Genomic DNA, 15,592 nt, shown 5'->3' with positions numbered 1-15,592 from the left:
AAAATTCTATTAGAAGACAGAGGGAGTACATAAGAAAACAACATCAATTAGTCTTAGATGTATTAATACCATGTTACCCTTATACACCCAAAGGCCAAGACTACATATATATTTTGTTCAATCCTCGTAATATTTGCCACAAATGTTAAAAGGAGATTTATGAATCATAATGAAAAATAACCAAGCTTTGACTTGCTAGTGTTAGAGGCCACTACCACATTGATTATAATATATATATCAAAGATGTCTTAGCCTAGTGATTAAGATCGAGGTGTTGTAAATGACAGGTTATATGTTCGAATTTCCTTTTTCTTCTCTCTACTTTGTACTGCCTTGGTTGTTCATGGATAAAAAAAAACATTGATTATGATATATAGTGTTAAGACATTTGAGCTTAATTTAACTTGGGATTGATAAGGTTCTACTAATGGCTACCACACTGATCATGATTTAGTGATCAAAAAGGCAAACCACAGCTCACCAAACTAAAACTATCTAGTGCTACAACAAATGCCAGCTCAAAAAGTCACCCACTTTTTAGTTTCTACCATATATACACATTACTAAATTACAACCTATTTTAATCTCTTCGAGGTCAAAAGTTAAGTTATAACAAGAAACAAGGAAATCAAACCCATGCATCATTTTTGCAAATATGTGGACCAATTTTAAGACAAACACAATTATCTACATTATTAAATAATTAATTACTATAGTTTAGTAGTACACCCTCGATAAATACAAACATTAGGACATGCATGCCCTAATTAAACTTTTTTTCTTAATTTTCTTTATTTTGACCTAATTAATTAATCTTTTTTTTTTTTTTCATTTCAAAGTACATATATTATTCTTTTTTCACTGAAACGGGAAAATCTTTCTTTTGGCATTATTTTGCTTTCTCTCTCCTCTTCTCTTCTCCATATGTATTCACTCTCTCTAAATCTTTAGGGTTGTTTGATATGAGAAAGAAACAGGAAGACAAAAGAGAGGTTACCCATACTATATAGCATGTTCTTCAATGGAAAATCTTATTCACTTCATTTAATGTTTATGATTTCTTTTATTTCTATAAGTTAGTTAGTTAGTGTGTTTATTCACTATATACACAAACATTTAGTATGTACCACTACTAGTACTAGTTGATCAACTCCCTATATTGCTTGCTAGGATATCAATCGGAAAAAAGTAGCTTAATTGGTAAAGTCTGATAGGTAAAAACGCGCTTTCTTGTTGTGTCTACAAGATATAACCCTACCTAGCTAGTATGTCAATAAGCTCTTGTTTCGTTATGATGTATCTTCTATGCTTATTTTTATTAAGTACAACATCAAGCGCAACCCGCCACCTTACCGGGGTTGTTGTCGACGAAGAGCCGCCTCATCAAAGCACCGTTCATGATGTCATGAAGGTTTGTAATAAACTTATCTATGTGTTTATATACAATACTTCGTAAGATTCATGTTTTCATTATTATTACTACCTTCATCCGAATTTAATGTGGTTCAAATTACACTATCAACGTGACTATTAATTTTGAGAAGGGGATGGTTACTAGGGTTTTTTTTTCTTTGAATTCTTTCATAGATATACTCCTTTTTAATTTGCTTAGGGGGAGCTCAATATTAATCAAACTTTAGGAAAATGTTGGTGCAAAATCAGTCTAATACAATGTACCGCAATAAATGTTTATTTAGCATCTAAAAATGGTAGTAACAGAAAATAATAATACTTATAGTAATGTTTATTTACATGTATATTTTGCAGAATGTTGACAAGAAGGTGATCAAAGTGGAGACAACAATCAACATGAATTCATCTCAAGTAAATACTACAAAATTAAGCGATGAACGCAGTATGAAGCTAATAAAGACGGAGGGAGAAATGAAGCCAAAGAAAAAGAACGAAGATCGCGATCACAAGCTAAAACATGCTATGAACCTTAAGAATGGAAGACAAAATCATAGAGAAAGGCGGCCATATCCAAAAAACTTAGTTAAGAGTAAGTTTCCAAAAGTTGTGTCATGGAGTGTGCCAAGAACTGAAAATGATGAATTGCCACAGACAGCCATCAACTTAGATTATGCACCTCCTAAAGTACACCCTCCTACCCACAACTAATCTTTTTTGCTAATTTTTTTTTTTTTTGGTCTTTGAGGAAACTAAGCAACTAGGATTAAGGTAATCAAAGAGACCTAAACTATAGGCTCTTATATATGAAGATTGAATAGTATGAGTATAACAGCTTGGTTATTGTTCAAAGTTTATTGTAAATGATTATAATTTCTAAGAGAGAGTCATATATATCAAGTAATCTAATTATTAATTAGAAGTTCTTGTATCTGATTTTTTGTTGCTTTCTTTCTTAAAATGCTTCACCATTTAAGCAATCAGTCATGCACTTTGCCTAATATGGCTTTAATTTGTTGCTAGTTGAATCATACTCAGTTCTCATTATTATAAAGTTATTAAGTTACTATTATTATCATTAAGTACTTAAAGAGAAGCTTTCTAATTTGTTTATATTAATTAATTTGTAGTGAACATGTAATGTAAATATATATAACATTGCCACATTGGTGTATTACTATTTGAATATATTCATGCGTAATTTGTACTACTAGTTAGTTGAATTGGTGTTAATTAATATAGCTGATATTATTGTAATTAGGTCTAATTATGTACTTCATTAATCAAGCTAAGATAAAACACATATATATGAGTTAAATTAGAAGTGACATTAATGTCACAATCAATAGTTGAGTGTATTACATAGCTCTATGTACACTAAGGCCAAATGATCATGCATACATACTCATTTAATAGGATACATACTCATTTGAGAGACACTCAATTTTTTATTTTTTATTTAAGAAAAAAGAAGGAATTAGGAGACCCTCTGGCCTCTTCTCGAAGGGAACCCCTAATTTATCATTTACAAGTATAGTCGGTAAAGAAGGAGAAGTTGAAACATCTAAATACATCGAGGAATTAACCAAATGACCAACATTAGCTATCCAGTCTGCGGCTTTAAGTGTATAGAGCTATGTACATGCACACATGCATGGGAGTAGTCTACGTAAAATTTGTTCAATCAATTATGCCCAAGCATTTCCTTTTCACGAATTAAACTTCTTGACGTCCAATATTGATCATATGATATTTTAAAACTCTATGATCAAGTCCATACTATCTGTCTTTTATATATAGAAGGTTATAATCCTATTGTTTGTTTTTAGTTGTTCTCTTTCAATTTTTCACTGCACAAAATAACCCACTTTAACCTGATATTTCTCCAAGTATATAGTAGAAACATTATTAAGCAAAATGACACTGCATTTAATTGTTGTGATGTTTTTTTGTGTTTTTTTTTTTTCAAATTATCATATATCTTATACAATTGTTATTAATAACTATTAGAAAATATTAATGATTACAGTTGTGTATTAACACACATAAAAGTCAAAAGTAAAATAACTAATTAAAAACAAATGGAGAGAATATATATATGCAAAAACTCGTCAATTATTATTTCATTATTAGTACTATATATAAAATGACATAAAGCGTTGCATTTGAAATATATACTATGAAACACGAAAAAAAACACACAAAATTAGTTAAGTGATAAACAATTTGGAATGGAGCCATGGAAAGATTATTAGGAGTATGACTTAACTATAATTTAACTTAAAAGAATGTTTAAAATCAGATCAATGGGAAAATATAAAGAAATTAGAGACAAAAAAGACAATAAAAGATGGATGAAAGGAGGGACAAATAAAGTAAATATAGTTTTTCTAAATTTGGGAGAATGAATTTCTACTATTAGAATTATTTTCTGCTCTTTATGAACCAAACAAAGAATAGTGGAGCTGCGGGAGGGTGGGGATGGTGGAGTTGCTGGGGTGGGGATGGTGGACGGGTGAGGGACGATTAGGGTTAGGATTTAGGTTTAGGAGTTAGGGTGAGGGATTAGGGGTTAATTTTAGTGTTTAGGGTTAGAATTAGGGTTTAGATCAGATAATTAGGATTAATAATTAATGACAGTTAACGCCGTTAGTTATTAAGAGTAATCGGGTGTATTATGTTGAAATTGAGTGATATCAGGTGTATTTTCAAAAGTACGAGGGACCTGATGCATTTCGTGAAAATTCGAAAATATTTGGTGAAAAAACGTTAACTTTTTAAATCTATTTTTACTAGTTCTTTTAACCAATAATAGTGGTCAGATCGTTTCATATAAGTACAAGATTTCACTCTCTATAATCTACTTTCATAGCAGTTTCATGAAAAAGGATGTTCCAAGTCATGTACACCTAAACCAAATATGCAGAACGAGTATGACAAACATAAAAAGTTAAATGACTAAATAACAAGTGCAAACTTTTAAATTAAATTTAGTGAATCAGCAAGTTGTGGACTCCACTACCTAACTTACCAAGAGGATGAACTTACATTATATTTGACCAATAATATAATCATATTATAAACTAGCTAATACATTGAAAAAAATCTTTGTTTAACCAAAATTAATATTCATAATTAAATTGCACCAAATAAAATAAAATATAAGAACATAGGCAATACAGCAGATTCAAAGTTAAAACTAAGGAACAGATGAGACAGGGTAATATGAATTTTCCAAGAATGTCTCCAAAAGCTAAACCAAAGTAAACACATAATTCTATAAATATTGTAAATCCCAGTAAAGGGTAGTGATTATTAAATGAGTAAAACCAAACTTCATCTGCTTCTTCTATTAAACACAGACATACTGGGAGTAGAATCCCTATTACATGGGACAAGTTCGTCAATTTTGGGTTTGCCTTTTTATGATATCAAAGGGCTTCATTTGAACTCCCCATGTGCCAGTGGTCTTCACTCTTTTTTCACTTCCTTTGCACTTTGCAAATCAAATAGCTAGTTGCTCCTTATTTGATTAATGCGGGATAATAGTCAACAATTAAATATAGTGAGAAAAGTAATAAAAAAAGCAAGTAAAAAATACAAGGATTTATGTTGTTTGTATCATGTGGACTAGTTTCTAACATTGAAAAGACTATATATATATATGTTACAATAAAAGTTCAAAAACTTTGACAAAAAATTATTTCTCTCGACCAAAAACTCTTAAACTAAAAAGTACAAGTATTTTTAAATTCTCATCCAGCTAGGAGAATCAGCAAGTGCGTCTTCTCATCCATTATATGTATATTCCATTCGATTATAATATAAATTATCACATGATTATATATTTAATTAGCTGAAATGATAGTAATTTTTTTCATATAAGTAATAATAGCCTTATATAGTAGCCCATTGGCATTATGTACAATTTATATAGCTATATCTACACTATACACTTACATGAGAATTCGTGTAATAAAAACTAAGTGTTCAAAACTCCAAATATCATAAAAAATGTTGAAATTTTCTTTTAAATTATAAACTAGGTAAAATCTTATATAAGACTGAATCATTATAATTGTTTATTATAAGATTTGTATGGACGGAATTTCTAAATTTAGAGAAGGTAGTTTAATTACCGTACAAATTAAAGTTATAATAAGTCATTATAATTAGCTTAGCTTAGCTTAGCTTAGACTTGTTGTACAAACTAATGGAGGTATTGATCAATACGATGATGCATCTAGCCCTGTCCCTGACTCCAAGGCATAGAGTACTACATACACTACTACGCCATTCGAGTTTTAGATACAATTTGCAGCATATGAACGAGTGCCCTTGTAACATTGAGTAAACCTAGGAATTGAAGGATAATCCAAGAATTCCAATAATATCTAAGTGTTTGACTAAATTAGTAATTATCAAAGTACGTAGTATTGGTCAAAAATTAAGTTGTCTTGATTACTCTTGTAAACGGTGTGATTATTGTAGAGTTTGATTATAGTTGCATCATTACAAGACTTTCTCCGTCATTTCTTCCTCACAAAGAGTCTAAGGCTATGTTTAGTTCACCTGAAATTTTCTGATCTGAACTTATCTGAACTTATTTTTTCTGATTTGATCTGATCTGAACTTATTTTTTCTGAACTGATCTGATCTGAACTTATTTTTCTGAAGATCTGTTATCTTTTAGATTTCTCTCAATATATATGAAAAAATATAGTCATGTGGGGTCTTGTTTGATTCGTCTCAATGAGTACTTTATTAATATTCAATTATTATAATTTTTACTAATATGTAATGAAATATATTTAATAGTAAAAATGAGTTTTTAAAACTGACTGATCTGATCTGATCTGAACTTATTTTTTCTGATCTGATCTGATCTGATCTGATTAGATCTGAAATAAGCAAAAATAAGGTGAACTGAACATAGCCTAATAATACAGTATGTGAGTGATCAGTAACTACTTTTAGTTAGAGGGAATCACAAGAATTAGTTAAACAACCATGAAACACACGACAGAGACTTAATTAAGGGTGCGTTCTTTTTAACTTATTGGCCCTAAATTTATCAGAACTGAACTTATTGAACTTGAACTGAACTTATTGAAACTTATTAAACCTGATTGGATCTGATTCAACTTATATGACCTGATTGAACTTGATTGGAACTGATTGGAACTTATTGACCTTATTGAAACTTATTAGACCTTATTGATCCTGATTGAAACTTATTAGACCTTATTGGACCTAATTGGAACTTATTATTAGACCTTATTGGACCTGATTGAAACTTATGTGACCTTATTAGACAAAAAAATGACCATTAATAACATAAATATTACTCCTAACATAAATACTACCCCTCAAAATTTATTATGAAGTAATAATTATTAAAATTCGTCCTTTAAAAAAATTATTATTATTAATTATCTCTTATGATAATTAATTTAACAACAAAAATTTACTATTTATATATTTGCCTATACATAACTTTCACCATTAATATATCTAATAGTCTTGTTTTGATTTTATAAAGCACTAGTAGAAAATCAAAAGTTGATTAACATTTATTGCTAACAAGTTAAAATTGGCACATATGAAAAATTCTCACTCCACTTTGGTAGTAGCATGCATTAACTCCTTATTTAAAGACGAATTGCATAATATTGTAATTATAATGATTATTATTGTTAACCTTAATTATTTGACCATGATTATAATATTATTTAATAATAATATAATTAGCTAATAGTAATATGAATAATAAAATAATAGACAATAATACAGATATTTAATAAAATAATAGACACTAATACAAGTATAATACTCCCTCTGTTTTTTTTTTATCTTTCTCACTTAGAATCTTGGCACTATTCATACTTAGAGAGAATCTTCTAATTATTTCACAATTTATAAGAAAAAACATAGTCATGTGGGGTCTTGTTTGATTCGTCTCAATTAGTATATTATTAATATTCAATCGTTATAATTTTTACTAATATATAATGAAAGATATTTAAGCTCAAAGAGGTGCATTGGGAGACGCGCATAGAAAAGTGAGAATGATAAAAAAAAAAAACAGAGGGAGTACTATATAATCATTGTGGTACTTTAATTAAAATTCTAATAATAACATAATTAGCTAATAGTGATATGAAATTATAAATAATAAAATAATCGACAATAATATAAATGTTTATTGAACATTGACTATTTGGACCTTATTTGACCTTATTAGACCTGATTGAAACTTATTGGACCTTATTAGACCTGATTGGAACTTATTGCACCTGATTGGAACATATTGGATCTTATTAGACCTGATTGGAACTTATTGTCCTGATTGGACCTTATTGCAACTTATTTGAACTTATTGGACCTGAAACTTAATTTTGTAAGTTGAGGAGAACCGAGAACGCACCCAAACCAAACAAGTCTACCCATCCACTAGGTCCAAAAACTAGCAATCTATACCCGGATGCGTGCTTTAGTCGTGCTTTAAGAGAGGACATAGTCTTATTTTTTGATAAAAAATATACAAGTTTATAAATAGATTACAAATCATCAAGTTTTTATATACTACATTATTATCAATAATATATTTCAACAACACACTTCTAATTTTATTTTATGGACTTTTCTAATCAATGTATAATCGATCATATGTATTTATTTCAATGTGTTATTTTAAAATTATGGAAAATTTCCTTTTTAAAATTATTTTGTCAAATTTATATTGATTGTAATGACTTTGAATTGTTTGGGATTTCCTTTTTTTAGAACAATTTTGTCAATTTCTTTTTGTTGATTTTGCATTATTTGTGCCGACTTTGAGTTGCTTATGAGTATTGTTTGAATTTTTTTCTAAATCTTAGGGGTAAGAGTGTAATTTAATAGGTGACACCATTGCTCTCCTTTTCTCTTATCGTATAGACTATAGAGATTAGCGAATTCATGAGCAACTTTATTACCGTATCTTAAGGTGAGAGTAGGTTACACGCAATAATTGCTACTAGTACTATCACACATTTCCCGCCAAACAAACATAATTGCTACTCCCTCCCCCAAATTCCAAATTCAAAGTGATCGTTTTCGTTCACCACCAACATTCTCTACAAACAAGCACAAAAAGAGAGAGAATGGAAGCTAAAGAAGCAAGTTCATCCTTAGAATCGATAATGCTATCCTTCAATACTCGCATTTCTGACCTTCAAGAACTCATCATTGCTCGAAACAGTAACTATTTCATCTCCTTTTTTTTTTCTTTAAATTTATAATTTTCATTATTTTTATTGAATTAATTGATTGTTTAACCATACAACAGTGTATCCTGCGAGTAGTGTTGCCGATCTCACGGCAATCGACGCTTCGGTGAAAGCTATGGAGCTTCAAATTCAATCGATAAAGGATAGATTACGCGAAGAAACCCTAGCTCTTCCCAAAGCCAAGGTTTTTTTTTTCTCAATTATTTACTTCCTCGGTTTCAATTTTAGTTGTGTGTTGTGACACTTTTAAAATCACGGACTCTTAGGCAATTTTTGGAGAGGAGAGAAATAGAGAAAGAAAATAAAAGAGTCCCATGTGATAGGAAACAAATAGAAAGATGTTATCACCCAAAATGAGAGTGTCACCACTAAATTGAAACTTTCTAAAATAGAAAGTGTCATAACTCAATTGAAACGGAGGAAATAGTTTTTTTAGAAATATTTTTGGTGCTAGGGTTAGATACTTAGATTTGAGGTGATGAGGTGAATTTTTCTCCGATGATTTCTTATGACAGTTCATGTTAGCCGACCCTAAATCATTTTGGGATCACAAGTTTTTTCTTGTCGTTGTTGTTGTTGTTGTTGAAGTAAACTATATATTTTCTTTTTGATGAAGATTGACTAGATGGAAATTTTGCAGTAACAAAATAGGTGTTACACTTTGAAAATTATAGTATTCAACTACTACATTTGACCATATATTTTTTTAGTTTTAGATAAAATAAACCGTTATTAGATGATATGTTGTTGGATTCCTTTTAAATGTATACTTTCATGATATTAACTTCTTATGATTTTTACTAATATTTACAATTAAAGCTATTAATGGTCAATTTACAACATCGACAAGTGTGAAAGTAAAAGTGTAACATCTATTTTATTACGAAGGAAGTAGAAATTTTGTATTAGCAAATTGAAGAATTCAGTTTTTGAAATTTGCAGAAATTGATTGAAGCATCCCTTAAACAGCAGAAAAAGCTGCAGGAGATGGCAATTCATGTTCCTTCTCACTTAACTGTCAAAACGACGTCTTCACTATGTGACTCAAATGATCAGTGAGTCAATTTTGATGTCTGAACCATGAAATGTTTATTTCCAAAGCATAGATTTGGAAATTCAATGGATTTGATTTTTTTTTGCTGGTAAAGTTTACAGTCAGATCATTCCAAGGATGACATATTGATGCGTTCGTTGAAGATTGAAGAAGAGCCTGTTGCATTGCCTAAGGCAAGCTTGAGTTGTTAAATTGAACATATCTGATGGTTTAGGTTTGCTTTAGAAAAGAGACTTTTCGCTTATGGCAGATGATGACTGATTATTGCTCTCACAGGAGAAAAAGGGTCGTGGACCTCCACCATTGTGGTACATCTCTGCAGATGAGCTAGAATCGCTATCATCGTTAAGTTGCCAACAACCTTGCACTATTGATAAAGTTTTTGTTTTCTTTTTGTTGAGATATTCGTTTGTTATTGCTTCCTGTATAAACTCAACCTTTTGGTGATTATAGCTACATGAGAGGAAGATTGACCCTTGAGAAAGTTAATGCTGCTATTAATGATATGGCAGCTTATGCTGAATCAACAGCCCAGCTTATCTCGGCCCCTAAAAAGAAGGTTTTGCACTCTGGTGTTGTTGAACTTTCTGGTTTTCGAGTCATCATTTTATACTGATTACTGTATTTTTCTCTGTGAAGTTGCCAGAAAACATGTGGGAGAGAGCCTTGGTGAGTGAACTTTATGCAATTTAGTACATCATATAATAAAATCAGACTGTCTCTTCGATCCGGAAAACAATGTGCAATTACAGTTGGGACTTTTCTTCAACATTTCGATATGTTTTCCCCCTCTTTTAAGGCTAAAGGAAGCTTTATATTTGAATTGATGTTTTTGCTATAAGGTTCTATCTTTCTATGCAGGAGCTGCGCGATATTGCTATGACTGAAGGAGTTAAAGGGAAACATTTCTTTCTTGAGAATGACATAAAGGGACCTTCACTGAAACTTGACAACACCGGAAAAGCAATACTGACTGTGAGTTTCCTTCCTATTTTGTGTAGTGCCACTGCCAACAAAAGGCATTGATGATCAGTCTAATAATTAACCTTTACTTTGATAGCCATAAAGTATAAACCTTTTAAGAGCCAAGAGGCTTCCTGTTGATAAGTATGCAAATTAGTAAGTTTAGCACTTCCATTACTTTTCCCTTGTATTAAAACTACTGAGTACTGATACGTCCTGCTATTATCTATGTAACACTTTAGTGAACCTCAACTGCCTCTGTATCCACAGACTACAAACCTATCATTTCATGACATATTCCAATGATTGGGTGAATATGAATACTTTAATTGCTTCTCTTCTTCATGCTTCTCACGCTCTTTGTGTTCCTTGTATCATTACTGACATAAAGTTCAATTGTTAGATCATTTGGTTAACTATGCGGATTAAGAAGTAAGAATCACAAATGAATTTTACATGTTTTGAGATTGGAGGATGAATGGTGTTCCAAACAATGAGTTGGGTTTTTTCAGGTTTTGATTTCAGATAAATTCAAATAAGTTTAGATAAGTTGAAAAGAATGAACCTTTTAATCATGACATTGAGACTGCAAATTTTACCTATTACTTGGAACAATTTCAGGCATATAAAAATTGTAGCATCAATCTCCGATAGTGTTCTCTGAATGATAGGTGATTCTATTAGATAAAACTTAGAAGTATTAATTCTGAACAGCCTTCATCCTTGCTGCTAAAATTGGAAGATAAGGGATGTAAGTTTATAGGTGTGTGCATACTGAACTGTAGAAGTTTCTAGTCCTACTCAAATAACAGTTGTTTTTTCTCCTGGTTTCTATGTTAGTCAAACTCGGTTCCATTTGGGAAAAATGGTGGACACCCCAACTTAAACATCGGGGACTATGTGAGAGAAAGACCATTCTTTCTCTGCAACATGATTATTCTTACCATCTCAGTGTTGCTACTCTATAAAGCTACCGAGGGAACATTAGTTGTCCAAACTGTAGTCGTAAGATTGTAGTGAAACGGGGTATACTGTGGAATAACAAAGAGAAATCTCCAATTTAAACAGATCTTGAGTGAGCCTTTTGTACTAGAAGTATTTTAGATCTGAACATCTGCTGTCTGAACTGATGGTTGGTATTAGAATTCATTTAGAGTCTCGATATTTGGTTTTTTATCCCTCACAGGTTCTTCGTCACCTAGGCCGTATAAGTGAGACAAGGATTGGACATCACAGAGTGTTTGTTCTCTCAAGACCTCAATGAATGGGATATTAGGTACTTTTTTCCCCCTTATTGACCTGTCTGACCCCTGTTTATTGCGTATCTTTTTTCGACTTAAATGAATGACAATATGATCTTACAAATGCAGGCACAACAATTCTTATCAGTGGTTTAAGTTCAGAAAAGCTCATCGAAGTTGTGCCCAGTAGAATACCAATCTCCCTTCATCAAAGTTGGGACTTGGGAGTAAGTTTACATTTGTTTGGTATGTGTAATAGTTTGTATACCGAATACTTGAGTTATCATTTAATCTTTACCTCCCAGAAAAAAGAACTGTTGGAACTTTCATGATGTTATTATACTGTATATTAGGTTAGAAACATCAAACGATTATATTTATGAAATCAAGAGGCTTTTATTCAAGTTTCCTGGTCATTGAACTTTCTACCTGCAATCTTTATTGGTTAACGGACCAAAAATTATAGGAATGTAACATACCAAGAAAAATAAGTTCGAGTAAGTTCAATTGAGGCTATCTAAGTTTTATTTACAACTAAAATAGGTTCGGATAAGGAGAACTAAAGCTCAAATTAAGGATCCATCTAAAGGACGGAGCTAGAATAACCAACAAATATGGACCAAGTATGCCATTGTTATCTTAAAGCAATATATAATAATCGACAATTACTTTTTTAGATCTTATTCACTATATCACAAACATAAGAAACAGAATTGTTCTGAACTGAAACTAAAAGACATTAAAGAGTTAAAAGCAAACAACAAATGGACTTCACATGATGTCCTTAATATTAACATTGGAAACCTTGAGGAACCTTCTTTCCGCAGCCATTGAGCAGCAGACTGAGAGCAACAGGCGCATTGAGGTTGACGACACCTAGCACATTGGCCTTAAGCGCGGTGCATAGACACACTGCAGCCTCAAGATCAGCAATGCCCTTTACTAGGGTACAACATTCTGGACTAGGCTTTGTCCCAATTACTTCAGTAACCAAACCAAGCCAGCTACCACATACCCCAAATTTAAGAGTATCTTTCGGACACTTTTGTTTTACGCTTGGAGATGGAGAGTATGGCCATGCTGGGATACTGTGAGATGAAGCACAAGTAAAGAATAGGATGTTGAGAAGTATGAATAGAACAATTGCCTTAGAACTCTGAAATTTCATTTTCTTCATAGTTCATACAAACACTTGCATAAATTATCTTAACTTGTTTAAAATATATAGCGTGAAAAAAATGTAGTACTTTCTATTTTGCTTTGGGGGAGGTGGGGTTGGGTGGTTTTATGAGATTGATATGATCCTTATTGTGAGGTCAATATTTGATAAACCTGTGTCCAAAATCACTAGTCCATTATCATTCTCTCAACCTCTCGTGAGTGTGAAATTTTCATGATTTTAGTAGTTCAACAAAGCTAATGTCCTTTGTATTCATTAGGCTGGCCGTTTGTTTTTCCTTAATAGATTTCATATTTCTAATATAAATTTTTGATAAAGGAACGGTTTTATATAAGTTTATCGTAGAGTTCTATTACAAATAGAAGCTGTGATTTAGTGGTAAGAAAATGACATTCTAAATAAGTGATCAAGGGTGTGATACTTTTAGGAATGGCAACGGGTCGGACTTGGACCGGATTATGCATAATCCGACTCCGACCCTACAGAAAGTCGGATTTTAAATCTGAGTCCGACTCCGACATCCGACCCGACTTAAAATCCGAACATCCGACTCCGAGATCCGACCCGACTTAAAATCCGGACATCCGACTTAAAATTCGAACATCCGACTCCGAACCTGATCCGACTTATTTTTCTTCCAATTTTCTATAATAGAATAGTCTTCTATAATACAATAATTTAATCATTACAATTTATTCTAATCATCATATGGAAATCTTATATAGTACAAATATCTAATTATTACTATTATTTTTAACAATCATTTTTTCTATGGGAAAATCCTATATAATACAATTGGCTGAAAGTCGAAGTCAGATTATACATAAATAATACATTACATAAATAAGAAAAAAGGATTGATTGACTCAAAGTCGGAGTCGGATTATTTTATGAGATCCGACTCCGACCCTCCTCCGACTCGGAGTCGGATTTTTTAAACGGAGTCGGATTACTTTTTTGTCGGAGTCAACTCGGATTTTTTTCTTCGGATCGGAGCGGACTAGGGTCGGATTCGGACTGGATTGCCATCCTTAGATACTTTATGCCAAATTGAACTCTTACAAGCATTTTTACTAATTTAATGAGTGTTTGAGGAGTCTTTAAAGAAATAACATATTACCATCTAAGCATTAGAGAGGAAGGAGGTGGCATATGGCAGGCTACAATTCATACCCATGTGTTTTCGAGATACATATTAAATACTAATACTGATTATAATACCTCTCCGTCTTTATAATAGTTGTCTTTCGTTCTTCACCAATTCTCTATACACTCCATATAATTAGGGGTATATTTTTGGAAATCTTACGATATACCAGTATGAAGTATATTATGAGTAGTAATTTTTGCATTTTGAGGGCTATATCCGAACAGGAGAAAATGTCTGTGGCTGCAACGGTGGTGAACTAGAGAAGTAGGCAGCCCTCGTGGGGAATTGTGCTGCATTGCTAATGCTAATTGAGCTTGTTACTGATCTTGTGTACCAAATATCGTCATTGTTGGATATTTGCTACTAGTCAGAAGCCATCTGACTAGCGACATCAATATGTTTAGGCTTTTGTGAATAGACACAAAAGGTTAAAGTAACAATATGGCTCCTTTAACCTTTTGTGGTCTATTCATAACTAATATGTTTAGGCTTTAGCCTCCATTTTATGGAGTACTTGGTCTGAGGTCATATAGCTGTACCAACAAAAACTTCCAAGATTTGTATTAATAGGCCAAATCTAGTATAGAGCCAATAAGACAAATTAGCCGAGTATAAAGTCGGGAAATAAAAACATCAAGCTGATAATAATACAAGTTCACACTAATTTAAAGTCTAACATTAACACATACTATATAAAAATCTACTTAGCTAGGAAGAGTAACATTCCTAGTAACCACTAACCATGAAGCAACTCTACTTAGCTTAGAAATCTGCTCTTTTCATTAGCGACATCAATTTGTTATTTCAATCGTAAGAAGAATAACAATTGGATAGTCAATTGAATAATAATACCTTTTTTTTTCCCCCTCATTTCCTCAATATTTTGTATAATCTACTTGCAATTTAACCAATTTACAATTAACAGAATGTATATAAATCTACAAAAAGAAATACACACTCATTTCACAAGAAGCCAAAATTGCATTCAAAGATAATTCCAAGACTCAAGTTATCAGGCAAAAGACAGTTCCAAAACTCAAGTTATCAGGCAAACTTAAAAGCAATCCAGTTTCCCATTTCACGCAGCAGCACTTATCGCAAATGTTTCACAAAAATCCAAAATTCATGTACTATAAATAGTTACTTGTATCCTCATAGCAAACTAAGTATTTTCTTCAGAACAAAAAATAGAGAGCAAATTAAGAATCAAATACAGTAACCTCAAGCTCAAAATTAATTGTTACTCAATCCTTGTATAAATTCATTCAAGTTCAATCAAATTAAGTTATTATTCATATCTGTTTCTTTTAATTGTTTTCAACA

The 15,592-nt window shown here is 31.7% G+C and overlaps 3 protein-coding genes across 4 annotated transcripts; 2 read left to right on the top strand and 1 right to left on the bottom strand.

Annotated features, from left to right (window-relative positions):
* Window positions 1-623: 623 nt before the first annotated feature.
* Window positions 624-2,490, top strand: LOC104905354 (uncharacterized). The gene is made up of 2 exons (XM_010693872.4): window positions 624-1,411; window positions 1,768-2,490. Exons 1-2 carry the CDS (start codon window positions 1,268-1,270, stop codon window positions 2,119-2,121), a joined length of 498 nt encoding a protein of 165 aa, XP_010692174.2. The 5' UTR covers window positions 624-1,267; the 3' UTR covers window positions 2,122-2,490.
* Window positions 2,491-8,421: 5,931 nt separating this feature from the next.
* LOC104905355 (spindle and kinetochore-associated protein 1 homolog) lies at window positions 8,422-12,343 on the top strand. 2 transcript variants are annotated; one of them, XR_007272207.2, is made up of 10 exons: window positions 8,422-8,652; window positions 8,741-8,865; window positions 9,624-9,736; window positions 9,830-9,908; window positions 10,012-10,079; window positions 10,189-10,294; window positions 10,375-10,404; window positions 10,597-10,710; window positions 11,901-11,974; window positions 12,069-12,343. XR_007272207.2 is itself a non-coding variant. In XM_010693873.4 (10 exons), the coding sequence occupies exons 1-9, from the start codon at window positions 8,556-8,558 to the stop codon at window positions 11,960-11,962; spliced, it is 810 nt and encodes a 269-aa protein (XP_010692175.2). In that variant the 5' UTR covers window positions 8,427-8,555; the 3' UTR covers window positions 11,963-11,974; window positions 12,069-12,343. The 2 variants fall into 2 exon arrangements, 1 of the variants encoding a protein (XP_010692175.2); XM_010693873.4 differs by having other exon boundaries at window positions 8,427-8,652; window positions 11,885-11,974.
* Window positions 12,344-12,591: 248 nt separating this feature from the next.
* LOC104905357 (putative lipid-binding protein At4g00165) lies at window positions 12,592-13,198 on the bottom strand. Its single transcript, XM_010693874.4, has one exon. The coding sequence runs from the start codon at window positions 13,114-13,116 to the stop codon at window positions 12,730-12,732; it is 387 nt and encodes a 128-aa protein (XP_010692176.1). The 5' UTR covers window positions 13,117-13,198; the 3' UTR covers window positions 12,592-12,729.
* Between the last annotated feature and the right edge of the window lie 2,394 nt (window positions 13,199-15,592).

This window comes from Beta vulgaris, chromosome 1 (assembly GCF_026745355.1).
Source record: "Beta vulgaris subsp. vulgaris cultivar EL10 chromosome 1, EL10.2, whole genome shotgun sequence".
In the NCBI taxonomy this organism is placed as follows: domain Eukaryota; kingdom Viridiplantae; phylum Streptophyta; class Magnoliopsida; order Caryophyllales; family Amaranthaceae; genus Beta; species Beta vulgaris.
This window is presented reverse-complemented; position numbering and strand designations above follow the sequence as displayed.